Raw genomic sequence first — 16,100 nt, 5'->3', positions numbered from 1 at the left:
ATATGGCAGCTTCATATCTTCATAAGAGTGGGACAGTATGGGATAATGCAGGATGTTGAGATAAGGCTGCTGAGAAGATTTGTGGCTTTCAGAACAGCCAGAGATGTTCTAGGGCTGCCAGAATGTGTACAGTGGTGCTATAGCGATCGCAAAAAGTAAACGTCTAGCGAAAAAAACGTTTTGTGGGGTAATCGTCTTGCGAGATACCACTGTAGTTTTGTTGGAACTGAAAAACCTGAAAAACTTTTTTCAGCTTTCGGTGAGGGAGCCATACTGAGAATTAGATTAGGCTCTGTAAGGCAGTGAGAGTCAGAGATACGAAGGGGAGCTTGCACTTCCCTGGCTGAGCTTTCTTGGCCCAGACGCCACCTTGGGTGGTCTTGAGTAAAACACTGTGTTGATCTTACCCACCTTCTAGGCTAAAAGGAGGTACCCTCGGGCGCATCTGTGATGAAGGGAAAAGTAGAAATATATAAAATATCCTCCCCGCTAATCAGATCTTGGAAATAAAATGTCACAAGTAACAGCATTACTAGTAAATGTGTTCCTTTTGGAGGTATCATAATGATTGTGTGTTTGTGAAGTAATTTAATAACTTATAATGATGGTAGTTTCAAAAATGCATAGCAAATAATGTTTATTTATTATGTACTTCCAAAATACTGATTTTGCAGAGAAGCAAGTAATTTCCTCCCCTCTATTTTTAAGGAAAATTGCATTGCTTTAAAAAACAGGAAAAGAGTAATGTATTACTTTTTCCAAAATAATGGTTGATTTCTAACTTCTTTAAAAACTAATGCAAAACATTATGGGCTGTGCCCATAAACGGCAGGCATTTCTGGTGACGGTTCCCTAAACTGCTTGTTGTGTGCAAAATTGTTCCTGTTGTCCTCAGGGACAAGATGCCTACCCTCATAAGAGTGGGGTACTGGGGGATTTCCACCTAGTTTTTGACTAACTGTACTTTGGTGGCCCTGTGTTGCAGCTGGCGCGTGGTGGATATCAGTGCCCTGAAGGTGAACCCAGATGAAGACAATGAAGAGGTAATCATCCTGATTCTCTTGGTAGCCTCCATATGGTTCCCTGTACATCACCATCTTCCTCCCTCCTCTCAGTGTAGAACACTTCATCAAAAGAGGATGGCGGTGACATTCAAACAATCACATGGTCAACTCAAATCTTCTCCCTTTCCTCTTCCCCTAGAAGAGTTCTTTTTTAGGTAGCCCAGGGTTAGTCCGTGTTCTCTTTTTGAGGGGAGAATTGGGGGCACTTTGAATGGCTGTCTGGAGTTCCTCCCAGTGATAAAATGCTAAGTGGTGTTGTACATCCAATTCCTACTGTTTTTTTCCCCCAAGAGATTAGTGGTTGGATGCTCTTGTGTTTTGTTTGGATTAACTTTGCAAGTAATCCAAATTCAGATGCTTGTTCAGGTATGCTATGGATTCATTAAAAATGCTAAAGCAATTAGAAATGAAACTCCAGTGTGAAAGTCCTGGCCACTGTGCAGATAGCTTTTCCTCCAGGTCTTACACAAGGTGGCTCACACACTACTTATTTCGGTGGAATCTAGTGAGGTATCAGGATATTTATAGCCCATTATTGTTATTTGTTATGTTCCTATCCTCCAGTGAGTTCAAGGTGGCAGAAATGTGTCATATGACTCTTCACTTTTGTTTGCTGATAAGGCTTATCCCTGGACATTGTTTTAGACTCTGAAGACTGAGGCAGGACTAAAGTCCCTAGCCCCATTCCATCCAGTGGTGCTGACAATGATCAACAAATAGGGTATGAATGGCCGAAAGGGGTTCAGAGACCTCGAGGCATCTTTTATGGGAGCCAAAGGAAAGGGAGTGGATTCCTGCATGGTGGTAACGTCTGGATGCTTCTTCACAGTGAAAGCAGAAGAGATTCCAGGTTCCTGAAGAGAAAACAAAAGAAGAAAAGAAATCTAGAATTTGTTGAAATGCCAAGATGAGGAAGATTTTTAGATTACTTCTTTTAACCATCATCAGATTTCCAATAGCCTGTCAGTCCTTTGCCTAAGAATGGTTCTGTTTGAAAATTTCCATGGATGGATAATTTCTGCACACGGGCCTTCTTTTCCATTACAATGTAATGATGTTACTAAGAGATCATAATAAACTATTTTTGAAACCTTATACAAAAAAAATGGAGATAGAAACAAAATATCAGCAGCTGCTCCAAGTGGAACATTCCCCCAAACACACTCCCCTCTGCCTCTTTCCCATTTTCCTATTCAAAGCATCGCCGTCCTTGATGACTGAGTATTCTCCGTACTAAGCACACATTTGGGGGATGTACGTGTGCCCCCTTGGTTGGTTGGCTGGTTTCCAAAATGTGTGTTTTTTTCTGCTTCAAATATCAGGATTCACCCAAGCATTTCATTATATCACTCTTGTTTCTCCATGGCCTCATTTTGCCCAGAAACATGGCAGCCTTTATCACTTCACCTCATTCTAGAACAAGTGGGGTGGTGTACAGAAGAGTGAATGGAGACTAAGCACATTTTTTTTTAGTTCAAGGAAAGCTAGGACCATGTTACCATGACTAATTACAGTCTGTTTGACAACTGGCAGATATAGCTGTTGGCTTCTGCTGTTCTCTTTCGGCCTATTGGACATGACTGTAGAATATATATCTTTAGAGTGCATATACAGATGTGTGGAAAAGACACTGGAATATAATATAGACACATGTTAGTCAGAATTAGTCATTCTCCATATTTCATTCTCTGATATGACCACTGGAGGATCTGTGTTGTCTATTGGTCAACTGTGATACAAATATCTCCAAAGAAGATATAAGATACAACTGTCTTCAGTTTCTTTTATCTTTCTACTGCACCAGATGTACGCATCTAGTCACCTAACTCAAATAGGTAGATCTTGGAAGAGTTGGGAACACAGTATGGGTTTGTCTCCATGTAAATGCTGGGTAAAAAGCAGTCCGTTCTTGCTCTCCACAAGGAAGAGCTTTGATGGATGAGGAATGAGTTTGGCCTTGAATGAATGCTGGATGCAGACATTTTCAGTTTAAATGTCCTTGACCCAGATTCTCGGGCATCTAAATTTATACAGCTGTGGTTAAGGAAATTGACCTCCATACTCTGTCATCACACGAATGTCTTTGGAGCTGTTAGTGATGGAAGGCCTAGTGAAATCCAGAGGGAAGCAGCTATTGCTGTCTCATAAACTGGAGGAAATACTGTGGTTGCAGCAGGAAGACTCTCCTGTTCCTTTTCCTGGGAAAACCTAGCTTTTTCTAATGGTGGAAGAGTCTCAGATGTGAACGCATCAAAATATGAACACTGCCCTCAGGAAGGAGGGTGGGGAAAAGAGAGATCTGTGAGTGCAAAATATACTCATCAGTATTTGGTATCTTAAGATCACTAACATCCTGACAATGTTGTTCTGGGATGGGTCTTCCTTTAGACCTGACCAGGAAGAAGAGAGAGATTTTAAAGCTGTGCAAGAACCAGGTGGCAAATCGGAGCAATATAAGCATCTTGTGGGCTGCATAGTGAGGTAGTGGCATCAATGCCTCATCATACTTGGTGATGCTTTCTGCATTTACAACACCAGAGATAAGGTTGAAGAGGTACCCCTGAAAGAGAAAGTTATCTTCCAGTCAATGGACCCATGCCTTTTGTGAATGAAGGAAGCTAGAATGGTTACCAGCTCCTGAATTTTTGGTGCCATCCCACCATCCTTTTAAATTAACCTGCTCGGTCTACTTATAAATAGTCTTAATGGTTGGCAGGATCAAGGACCAACACTTTGACGATCCTCAGCAGCAGTGATCAGAAAGACTGATTGAAGACTCATTAAGTTTTGACAAGATTTTTTAATTCCCCAGAATTGATTGGGACAAGTTCTCTGTGAAAAATAGCTTTCCCCTCCCCAAGCACAAACGAGTGGCAATATCTCGAAACTACTAGGTCCTTATTGGAGAACAAAGCAAAAATTATCTCCCCCTGCACCTCCAAACACAAATGTATACTCAAAAGATAGTCTGTTATTTTTCTGTGAATGGATGGTGTTTGGAATTGTGTACTGAGATACCAGAAATATTGTTTTCTTTTAGAGCCTCAACAGCCAGTTTAATTTCAGATCATTCCTTATGACCCAGAAGAGATGGGGGGAGGTGGGATGCAGATAAGTATTTGAGGGCGGAAAGAGGGGAAGAATCTTAAGTATCTATTCATCATCTTTCAACAGCTGGGCAACAAAAATCTCCATAGAGATCTGCACTGATTGGACTGGACTAACACCATAAATGTTCCCACAAAAAAGATACCTCAAAAGAAGATTCTTTGTAAAGCTGTGATGCTTTTTTCTCTCTCGTAACATTATGCCATGGCTGTTGGTGCGGACACCTGGGGTGGGGGCCACAAGGTGGTCCCGCACAGGCCCCCCTTTTTTTGGCCTAAAGGATCTTCTGTATCTCTTCCCCATACAGTGGTGCCTCGCTTAGCGAGGTTAATCCTTTCCGGATTAACCCTCGCCCAGCAAAACATCGCTAAGTGAACTTTAAAAGCCCATAGGAACGTATTAAAACTGATTTAATACGATCCTATGGGCTTAAAACTCACCGTTCTGCGAGGTTCCTCCATTGCGGCGGCCATTTTGGATGCCTCGTTAGCGAGGCAAAACAGCGGTCGCCATTTTGTTTTTAGCGGCGGCCATTTTGGAACCGCCGATCAGCTGTTTGCTATGCTTTGATCGCGTCTGCGCGATCATCGCATAGCAAAAAAAGCCCATAGGGGCCATCGCTGAGCGAACACTCCGGCGATGGCCCGCAACCCCTCGCTATGCGGTTTCATCGCATAGCGAGACGCTCGCTATGCGAGGCACCACTGTACATGAAACCACACAGTGGCTATAAAGGAGCAAACTGTCTCAGCTGTCTGCCAGTCATTTCCTTCAAGGGGCTTTCTCTGCAGGCACATAACTTATTAACCACCTCCACTATGGAAGCTAGAATTAACTGAATAGACCTCTGTCCAGTGTGGTAGTGCTCTTAAAGCTTTAAATTGAGACAGTGACACTGGGCTGCTTGAAAGAAAACTTCCCAGGCAGGGTTGAGAAGAGATTTGTTTTGACCACACAGTCAGTTTCTTTGGTAACCTGTTCCCATGCTGGATTTTTGTCCTTTGGTGAAGTTTCTGGCGGGTGTGCTTCCAGGATAGGGCAGGATTTAATCTTAATTCTTTTAAAAAATGAAACCACCTTTCAGCAAGAGGCTGAGTAGAAGTGGAATCATATGAGGAGAGGTGCATTATACAAATTAGTAGAGAATGGCCATTTGTTTGTTATTAAAAAGTGATCACTTTAACTAGTCATCGTTAATGGCATATGGTCATGCTCTTCTGAGTCCCTGTGCACAGAAAGTGATTGGTGGACTTGAACGCAAGATAATCTCAACCCTTACTTTTGGGAAAGAAAAAGAAAAGGGAAAGTTCACTGCCCATACTTGCTCCTGCAGATATGGTGGTCTTACTTTATTGCCAAATAGGTGAATCAGTGCAGCATCTGAGATTTTTTGTGTGCTGAATGATTATGAACAAGAAATAAATCTTTTTGTGCCTTGCAGCTAAGCCGTGTGTATGGCTTATGTGCCACAGCTATAACCACCATTGAATGTGTCACATTTTTTACACTCATAACCTCTCTTTGCTTTGACAGGGAATTTACTATTGCAGGGGCAGAGTTTTTCTGACCCAAGAGCAGCAGCTGTTCTTGAAGTGGAGAAATCTACACATTCCCTGAAATGTTGTATAGTGCTTTAACACTATCTTGTGAATGACTAGAACTTTAGAGACTATTTCAGTGCTAACCTTGTACCCACTGCTCTTCCAGATAGAGGATCTTTCTGATGCAGCCTTTGCCAGTCTCCATGCCAAATGTGAGGAGATGGAGCGGGCGAGGTGGCTGTGGAGCACATGCATGCCACCTCAGCGCCGGGGCAGCAGGTAAGGCTAGCTGGTGTTTTTTTTGGGAAGGAGGTTCTAGAAGTCCAAATGCTGGGGTTTATGGGGTCACTGTTCATTGCTGTTCCTTCATATTCCCATACAGTCAGTGTCCTTGTGGAGTATGGGGATGTGCTGGTGTTTGGGTGGGGGAGGGAAGAGTAACTGCTGAAACAGTGGAGGGGAGGCCCTTCTGGATCTAATAAGTGGTGCTGAAAGTGGCAGAGGAGGCTGCTTCTAGATTCTATAGCTGGCCCAGTTGCAGATGTGTTAGAAAAGGTACTTTTTAATATGACTAATCCCCAAATGTCTGGGGAATTTTTGGACTTGTCAATTGTATGCTAACATTTCCAACTTCTAGCCTTGCATATGAGCAGGATGGATAAAAACCAATGATTTTTTTAAAGAATCAAATTGATTTAAGTCACAATTTAAATTTGAAAATCAGATTTTTAAAATTTACATTGTCAAAAAAATCAGATATTTTTAAAATCATGATATAAATCTTGAAAGATAAAATCTTGAAAGATGATGCTGTTAAGGTGCTACATTCAATATGCCAGCAAGTTTGGAAAACTCAACAGTGGCCAGAGGATTGGAAAAGATCAGTCTACATCCCAATCCCAAAGAAAGGCAGTGCCAAAGAATGCTCCAACTACCGTACAATCGCACTCATTTCGCACGCTAGCAAGGTTATGCTCAAAATCCTACAAGGTAGGCTTCAGCAGTATGTGGACCGAGAACTCCCAGAAGTACAAGCTGGATTCCGAAGAGGCAGAGGAACTCGAGACCAAATTGCTAACTTGCGCTGGATTATGGAGAAAGCCAGAGAGTTCCAGAAAAATATCTACTTCTGCTTCATTGACTATGCGAAAGCCTTTGACTGTGTGGACCACAGCAAACTATGGCAAGTTCTTAAAGAAATGGGAGTGCCTGACCACTTTATCTGTCTCCTGAGAAACCTATATGTGGGACAGGAAGCAACAGTTAGAACTGGTCATGGAACAACTGAGTGGTTCAAAATTGGGAAAGGAGTACGGCAAGGCTGTATATTGTCCCCCAGCTTGTTTAACTTATATGCAGAATACATCATGCGGAAGGCTGGACTGGAAGAAACCCAAGCCGGAATTAAGATTGCCGGAAGAAATATCAACAACCTCCGATACGCAGATGATACCACTCTGATGGCAGAAAGTGAGGAGGAATTAAAGAACCTTGTAATGAGAGTGAAAGAGGAGAGTGCAAAAAACGGTCTGAAACTCAACATCAAAAAAACTAAGATCATGGCCACTGGTCCCATCACCTCCTGGGAAATAGAAGGGGAAGATATGGAGGCAGTGTCAAATTTTATCTTCCTGGGCTCCATGATCACTGCAGATGGAGACAGCAGCCCTGAAATTAAAAGGCGCCTTCTTCTTGGGAGGAAAGCGATGACAAACCTTGACAGCATCTTGAAAAGCAGAGACATCACCCTGCCAACAAAAGTCCGAATAGTCAAAGCTATGGTTCTTCATCGTGGTCTTCTGTGAATGCACACAAAGGGTTAATACCAGCGCCAGCGTTGGGCCTCTCGGAACGTTTTCTAGCTGCAAGAGAAAAGTAACAATGTTTAGGACTACCCCTACTGCGCACGCCCAGCCTAACCGTCCCTCAGTTCCATTTTTCCGCCTAGCGGTTTGGAGCCTCTCGTCTTAGCTGCGTTTATTGCTGCGTTATTGCGATCTATCTGATTTTTGGCTTTGACCTTTGCTTCGCTCACGGACTACCCTAGCGCTTTTTCCCTTCAACTTGACGACCCGGTGTATATTCTGGCTTACTCGGACTGTGTTTGGACTGCTCTGCCTTATCCTTGGACTTGTCGTTTCGGTTTCCTTACTACCCTATGTCCCCTTCAGGGCCGTTCAGCAGGTGTGTGGTGTGCGACCGCAAAATCCCCCATCAAGACGGCCACGATACTTGCCTGTATTGTTTGGGCGAGTCGCACAATCCCAAAGCTTGCCCACACTGCAAAGCCTTCACTAAGGCCGCTCTCAAGGCTCGCCAACAGCGCCTTAAACTTCATCTGTGGGAGTCAACGTTGTCTTCCACGGCGCCCTCTGAGGGGGAAATGGCTTCCACTTCTCGAGCAGCTCCGGTTCACTCAGTCGTCTCCAAAGTTTCCAAAATGTCGAAGAAATCCGCGTCGTCGAAATCGGCCGCTCCTGCTTCACCCGAGCCTCCGGCTCCGAAAGCTAAGCCGTCGAAATCGTCCAAAGCTAAGGCGGCCGCCCAGCTTAAAATGACATCTATTCCACTTTCTCCGAGCTCGGGTTCCATCCCATCGCCAATTCTTGAGGAGTTGTCGAGGCGCTTCGGGGCCTCGGCCGAGGCACCCGCACCTCCTCCTGCTCGACGTACTGAAGTGATACCGCCTTCGGGAAGGTCTTCCCCGACGCCGAGCCAGTTAGTCGCCGTCACTACTGGCCTCGCTTCTGCCCCACATAGCCCTTTTCCTGCGGGCCAGGGGTCGCCTCCCGTGTCGATCTCGTCCGTACACTCGGACTCGAGATCTCCTCGAGAGAAGATACCTCGATCACCTGTGCGCTCGAGGTCTAAATCTCCTCGAGGCAAACGTTCTCGCACGGAGAAGCATGGCTCCCCGAGTCGGTCCCCGTCCTCCGGCCGCTCGAGGTCGAAGTCTCCTCGACAGAAACGATCGAAGAAGAGGCATCGAGCTTCCACTCAGTCCGACTCTAGCGATCGCTCGGACTCGAAATCCTCTAAGCGTAAACGCTCTAAGAAGAAGCACCATTCTCATCGACGTCGTACCAAGCACCGACGTCGGTCCTCTTCTTCCCGTTCGGCGGATTCCGACCGCCCTAAGCGTCGTAAGCACCATCGACGTCGACGCGGCCGTTCGCGGTCTCCTCCTTCGTCGTCGACATCCGCCTCTCGAGACCGGTACCGCAAAAAGATCCGGTACATATATGTCTCTTCTTCTTCGGAGTCGACCCGACCTCGACGCCGACGCCGGGCCATTCGAGCCAAAGACCACCCTCTTCCGGTACCGGTTGCCCCTCCACCGCAACCGGCCCCTCCCACCTCGGCACCGACCGTGGTCCCCGTTCGACCCCCGACAACGCAGGTCGACGTCGAGAAGCCCCCTCCAAGGAAGAAGAGGGACGTCTTCTCCTCTGATCCAGATGAGGTGTCCACGGAGCGGTCTTCTGACTCCGATCAGGAGCCACCCCCACCCTTACCACCGCATGATTTACCTCCGGGTGATCTGGTGCTTTCCGATACTGGCGATACTCACGCTCCTTCTCCATCTGAGGATTTTTCTTCTTACTCTCAGATGATGTCCAGGCTTGCCAAGACGCTTAAATTGGACTTGAATCTCCCTTCCCCTCCGGGAGAGGACTTGTTCTTTGGAGACATAAAACGAGACAGTACCGCTCCCCCCAGTATAGCCTTTGTGCCTGTAGTTATGGAGGCCATCAAGGAATTCTGGGCTCAGCCTGCGGCTACACCTAATGTCCCTCGTCGCACAGAACACTTCTACAAGATTCATGGGGCCGATACTCATTTTCTGCTCAAGCATCCCATTCCAAACTCACTCATTGTTGAAACAAGCTGTTCAAGGCCTTCGGCCAAGGCTCATGTTACTCCAGTCGACAAGGAGGGTAAAAAGCTGGAACTCATCGGCAGGAAAATCTACTCCCTTGTCACCTTGCTACTTCGAGTCATAAATTATCAAACTGTTTTGGGAGCTTATCACAAACAATTGTGGCTCAAACTTTTGCCTGGGTTGAAAATGATACCTGAAGACACCAGGCAAGCTTTTCTCAACTCATATGAGGAAGCTCAGACGGTATCCAAGTATGAACGTCTTTCCATCAGACATGCAGCAGAAATCTCTGCCAGAGTCCTCATGTCTGCCATCTCTATCCGGCGCCATGCTTGGCTCCGTTCTGCGGACATAATGGAGGACGTCAAATCAAAAGTTGAAAGCCTCGCCTTCGACGCTACCGGGCTGTTCAACGAAAAGACCGACTCCCATTTGGAGGACCTTCATAAGGCTAAGAGAACTGCTAAGTCTTATTCTGTTCAGACTCAATCTAGACAGCGACGCCCTCAATGGCGTAAATCTTATGGACAGTATCAATCTTCCCAACAATACCGTCCTTACAAACACCTTCCTCAGCAGCGCTCTGGCCAGTCCTCTTCTTCTGTCCAGGGCTATCAGGGATACCGCCCTCGTCCGCCCCATCGCCGCCAACCTTTTAAGCCACCTGGCAGAAAACAAAAACAGTATCTTTGACTTTCGGCCCCCCGTTTTCACCCACTCACCACCTACCACCCGCCTTCAACCGTTTCTTCACAACTGGTCTGTCATCACAAACGACACTTGGGCTCTAAAAATTATTCAGCACGGTTACCAGCTGGAGTTTATAAGATCTCCTCCGCTAGGTTTCATAACTCATTCTCCCTTCGACTCCTCGCTAGAGGAAGAAATATCATCTCTCTTAGAAAAAGAGGCCATCTCTACAGTACCACCTCACGACGTACAATGCGGGTTTTACTCCCGCTACTTCGCCGTCTCAAAAAGCGGAGGAGGCATAAGACCCATCCTCGATCTAAGACTCCTCAATACTTACCTGCGACCCAGACGGTTTCGGATGCTTACCTTAGAGTCCATCATGCACTTGCTGAAAAAGAGCAACTGGTTCGTCCTTATAGATCTAAAGGACGCATACTTCCACGTCACTATTCACCCCGACCACCGCAGGTTCCTTCGGTTCATCTTTCAGGACACGGTCTACGAATTCCAGGCCCTGCCATTCGGTCTGTCCACAGCTCCCCGGACCTTCACCAAGGTTATGGCTCCGGTGGCGGCTTACCTTCGTCTCAGGGGCATTCACGTTTACCCTTACCTGGACGATTGGCTCGTAGTCTCCACCTCGAGAAGGCAATCCCTGAAAGACACAAGATTCATTCTGTATCTTCTTTCCAATCTCGGTCTCACTGTCAACAATCAGAAATCCCGGCTCATTCCCTCCAAGACAGTTCAATACATAGGGGTCTGCTTGGACGCTGTAAAGGGTCGAGTCTTTCTTCCCCCGGAAAGAATACACAAGATTCGACGAGCCATCAGGAAATTTTTCCCCGGTGCTCGGGTGACAGCCCACCATGCCCAGCACCTCCTCGGCCTGATGTCTTCTACGACGCCGGCGCTAGCGCACGCTCGCCTCAAACTCCGGTCGCTCCAATCTTGGTTTCTCACCCTTTTCGACCCCATGATCGACAGTCAAAGGAAACGCCTTCGTGTCACCCCGGAGCTCACCAGACAACTCCAGTGGTGGATGTACACACCCCATCTCACGGTTGGCCGGCCCTTTCGTCCACTCCGTCTCACCGTTCAAGTTACAACGGACGCCAGTCCGTCCGGCTGGGGGGCGCACTGCGGGCGCCGCACCATTCACGCCCTCTGGACGCCTCAAGAAGCCATGTTCCACATCAATTACCTGGAACTGCTGGCGGTTATCAAGGCCTTCAAGTCCTTCCTCCCTCTCCTCCGCGGCCGCGGAGTTCAGCTAGTGACGGACAACACTACCACAATGCACTATGTCAACAAGCAGGGAGGAACCCGCTCTCATTCACTCCTGTATCTCTCCATCCTCCTTTGGGAATGGTGTTACCGTCATCATATCTACCCGGTGGCCATCCATGTAGCCACGGAGGACAACACACTTGCCGACACTCTGAGCAGGCTTCACTATCAGACTCACGAATGGGAGTTGAACCCTCTGGTCTTCCAGGACCTTTGCAACCAGTGGGGGACCCCAGTGCTGGACGTGTTCGCATCCCCTCACAACGCAAAATGCTCCCGCTATGCCTCCCGGGCAGGTCTCGGTCACCACTCGCTCGGCGACGCATTCATGATTCCATGGAACCAGGGTCTCTTGTACATGTTTCCACCGATCCCGTTAATACAGAGATCCTTGATCAAACTCCGACGCTCGATGACTCCGGCCATCTTCATCGCACCCTTTTGGCCTCGCCAAGTGTGGTTTCCCACTCTAGTCAGCATGGCTGTGGACTCAGTAACCCTTCCAATGTGGCCAGACCTACTGACCCAGGAAGCAGGCAAAGTCCTTCACCCCGACCTCGACACGCTCCATCTGACGGCGTGGAGGATCGTCCAGAAATTCAGGAGGTCTTGACCAATGCCATCAAACCCTCCACGTCTCGCTTGTATGCCTACAAATGGAACAGCTTTCTGAAATTTACCCAGCAGAGGGATCTCACCTCCTCACCTGTGTCTCTTTCCACACTTCTGCAGTATCTCCGTTACCTGTTTGATTTCCACCTGTCTATCTCTACTATCAAGGTGTACCTGGCTGCGGTTGTCTTCTTTCAGCCCAGAGCTTCTCCCTCATCCCGCTTTTTCTCCCATCCTACCGTCAGGATGTTTTTGAGGGGTCTCTCTAACCTCCGACCTCCCGTTCGTCCTCCACTCCCTCAGTGGTCCCTCCATTTGGTTCTGCATGCCCTATCCAGACCCCCATTTGAACCTATGGCTACCTGTGACCTCAAAATGCTCTCTTTAAAAACGCTATTCCTAGTGGCTATCACCTCTGCTCGTCGAGCTAGCGAGTTGGCAGCTCTCCGCCATGACCAACCTTTTCTTCAGTTCTTTAAGGACAAGGTTATGCTTTACCTGGACGTCTCCTTTCTTCCTAAGGTGGTCTCCGACTTCCACGTCAACCAGCCACTTATTCTGCCGACTTTGTTTCCGTCTCCGACGACTGATGTTGAACGCATGCTCCACATGCTCGATGTTCGACGGTCCTTAGCTTTTTACGTATCCAGGACCAAAGACTTTCGCCTGGCCAACAGACTCTTCCTTTGCCACTTTGGCCCTAAGAAGGGTTGCCCGGCCTCGCCGTCCACGCTCTCTCGGTGGCTCGTGTCTACCATCGCCCTTGCCTACGAGCTCAACCACAGAGATCCTCCACAGGGACTTAAAGCCCATTCCACCCGGGCTGTTGCCTCCTCCACTGCCTTACTTCGTGGCGTCGACCTGCCCGACATCTGCCGGTCCGCTACGTGGTCTAATGCCTCTACCTTCATAACCCACTACAGATTGGACGTGAGGGCAAAAGAGGAGACCAAATTCGGGAGGGCAGTGCTAGCATCGGCTCTTCAGTGACAGCCCACCATCCGGTTAGTAAGCGTGCTAATCACCCTTTGTGTGCATTCACAGAAGACCACGATGAAGAAAGAAAGGTTACTTACCTGTAACGATGGTTCTTCAAGTGGTCATTCTGTGAATTCACACAATCCCGCCCGGCCTCCCCTCTGTCTGTCTGTCACTGGCATCTCTCTGACTCGAGGGCCTATGGCGGACAAATGGAACTGAGGGACGGTTAGGCTGGGCGTGCGCAGTAGGGGTAGTCCTAAACATTGTTACTTTTCTCTTGCAGCTAGAAAACGTTCCGAGAGGCCCAACGCTGGCGCTGGTATTAACCCTTTGTGTGAATTCACAGAATGACCACTTGAAGAACCATCGTTACAGGTAAGTAACCTTTCTTTTTTCCTGTCGTGATGTATGGAAGTGAGAGCTGGACCATAAAGAAAGCTGACTGCCGAAGAATTGATGCCTTTGAATTGTGGTGCTGGAGGAGACTCTTGAGAATCCCCTGGACTGCAAGGAGAACAAACCTATCAGTTCTAAAGGAAATCAACCCTGAATGCTCACTTGAAGGACAGATTCTGAAGCTGAGGCTCCAGTACTTTGGCCATCTCATGAGAAGAAAAGAGTCCTTGGAAAAAACCTTGATGTTAGGAAGGTGTGATGGCAAGAGGAGAAGGGGACGACCGAGGATGAGATGGCTGGACAGTGTCTGCGAAGCAACCAACATGAACCTGACACAACTCCGGGAGGCAGTAGAAGACAGGAGGGCCTGGCGTGCTCTGGTCCATGGGGTCACGAAGAGTCGGACACGACTAAACGACTAAACACAAATTGTTACACTGTAATAACCATCCGAAAACATTATTTTTGATACCTAGTTTCAAATAATGAAGTGCAAAGGGGTGTGATGTGTGGCACTTGCAGACTATAAGAGGGCAGTTTTCTGCCTTGAAGAAATACTTGGTTTCAGTTATAAAGAGGAGAAAGGGAGGGATATGGAGATGAAAGCTGGAGTATGCAAAGAAAATGCACCTGTTTGTCCCGGATACACAATTTAGATCATGCAATCATGGTGTAGGAGGGCTAAAATGTTGTGCCAGAGACATTGATTAGAAAGGTGGATTTTAAGAGTGTTTTAAAGGAAGTACTCTTATATCAATGTTATTGGAGGCAGTTCCTAGCATGGGGCAGCATCTTTAAAAGGAGCAGAGAACCTTCTGCTGGGAAAGGGTGATGCGTCACAATATGAGAACAGATAGGTGAGGGAGGGACAAGATCATGCCAGAATAGGGGGAGAGGGGGAAGGCTTGCTAGTAGCAAATGCAAAGATAGCCAATATCTATCTACATTCCTGCCCTCCTTTTGGAGTTGTGTCTCAATTGAGCGAGATGGTCTGTGGATCATTAGTACTGTCGTGGCAAGGAATTGAATTTAAGAGCCCATGGATGCTTTTGATTGTGTGCATACCATGTTTGTGAATGTGGCTCCCAACATCTACAATTGAAAAACTTTAAAAATATGTATGTAATAAAAATTATTTCCAGGTCTTACAGATCTACAGATGGACGGACAACCCCACAACTGGGGAACCCCTCTACCCCACAACCAGCATCACCCGATGTTGGCAACTGCTACGTGCATTCTGACTTCTCCCATACCCACTCTCCACGCAGTCCCATCAGCCCTGACCTACTCTCTGGGCCCCCCACCTCTTCTCTATCCCGGGACTCCATGCGGCATTTCTCCAGTGAGGATACACGATGTTCCACACCTGAATCTGGCCTTGATGAACAGGTGAGTGTGAGGTTCCTTTCCAAGTTTGTTTGTTTGTTTTTAATTGATTTGCAGGGAAGGTGTTAATGGGCTGGGCGGGTTACTTGCATGCATTTCATTTTACTTTGGGAAAACTGCCAGATTTCCTTTAGGAGGTGAACAGAAAGGAGGGGAAGATTTATTCTCCAAATTATATAGGCTTTGTGATTGCTTCAGGTAAGATTGTGGTTTGCTTTCTAGGCAGAAAGTAGGTCAAAATGCCATATTTGTAATAAAAGCAGTAGGAGCCATTTCTTTGAATAATCAGTCTGAATATTTGAGTGTATATCAGAAGTGTGTGAATACTGTCCAGTGCGATTTGTATCAGAATATTTGCTATATAGATGAGGACTTAGTTGCCCCAAGTGCATTTGGAAGGGGCCTGAACCAATTTTTTTTCCAGGTATTTGTATGCCTGAGAAAAAGAACTGAAAATGTGGACAGTAATACAAAATGGTGGGATGAGTTGAGATCAACTGTGGTGGTAGATCTTCAGTTTGTAGCCAGAGATCCTTTCTTTATTCCTTCCCTAAGAGCCATGCTCAGGGAAAATATATATTGGTCAGAATCTTACTGTACGATTATGTACATGCAGCTCAAGATTACATGTCTGCGGTAGTTGTGTTATAGCACCAAGACGGAAGTGCAATCTTGAAAGCACTTCTATTGGCACATTGTGCAGTCACTAATGCCAGGGATGTGCGACTGTGCAATTCCTTAATGCAGCTTCTTGTTGTTAAGCATAATGCCCGGCACATTTATGACAGTGTAACTTGACATTATGCCAGTAGGGATGTGTGGAAGATGTCCCCAGTCAGTAGCCTGACTTACCCAGGCATGCCCAATAATTACCTAACCCAAATCAGTGCTAGCTTTTTGGCAGCCATCCACTCTAGAACAGAGGAAAAAAATAGTTCTGCAAATTTAAAAAATCTTATTCCTTAGTATAGTAAGACACATCTAGAGTAGTCCCATTAAAACAGTATAATATACAGAGGAATTGACTCATAAAGTCCCCACTGATTCACTGAGCCTGCTATAGTTGAGACTTGCTGCTAAGTAAGCAGCAGTTCAATTCAGTTTTGAATTTGCTTAATTCTATTTAAATGTAAGTTTTATTGT

At 46.7% G+C, this 16,100-nt stretch overlaps 1 protein-coding gene across 8 annotated transcripts in view; it reads left to right on the top strand.

The window, feature by feature from the left end:
- KANSL1 (KAT8 regulatory NSL complex subunit 1) overlaps positions 1-16,100 on the top strand; it is a 185,067-nt gene that overhangs the window by 165,011 nt on the left and 3,956 nt on the right. For all 8 annotated transcript variants that reach the window (XM_078377828.1, XM_073004192.2, XM_020799268.3 and 5 more), the window contains 3 exons: positions 986-1,043; positions 5,880-5,992; positions 14,711-14,960. In XM_078377828.1, the coding sequence (XP_078233954.1) occupies positions 986-1,043; positions 5,880-5,992; positions 14,711-14,960 (421 nt within the window). The remainder of the gene's footprint in view (positions 1-985; positions 1,044-5,879; positions 5,993-14,710; positions 14,961-16,100) is intronic.

This window comes from Pogona vitticeps, chromosome 6 (assembly GCF_051106095.1).
Source record: "Pogona vitticeps strain Pit_001003342236 chromosome 6, PviZW2.1, whole genome shotgun sequence".
NCBI lineage: Eukaryota > Metazoa > Chordata > Lepidosauria > Squamata > Agamidae > Pogona > Pogona vitticeps.
This window is presented reverse-complemented; position numbering and strand designations above follow the sequence as displayed.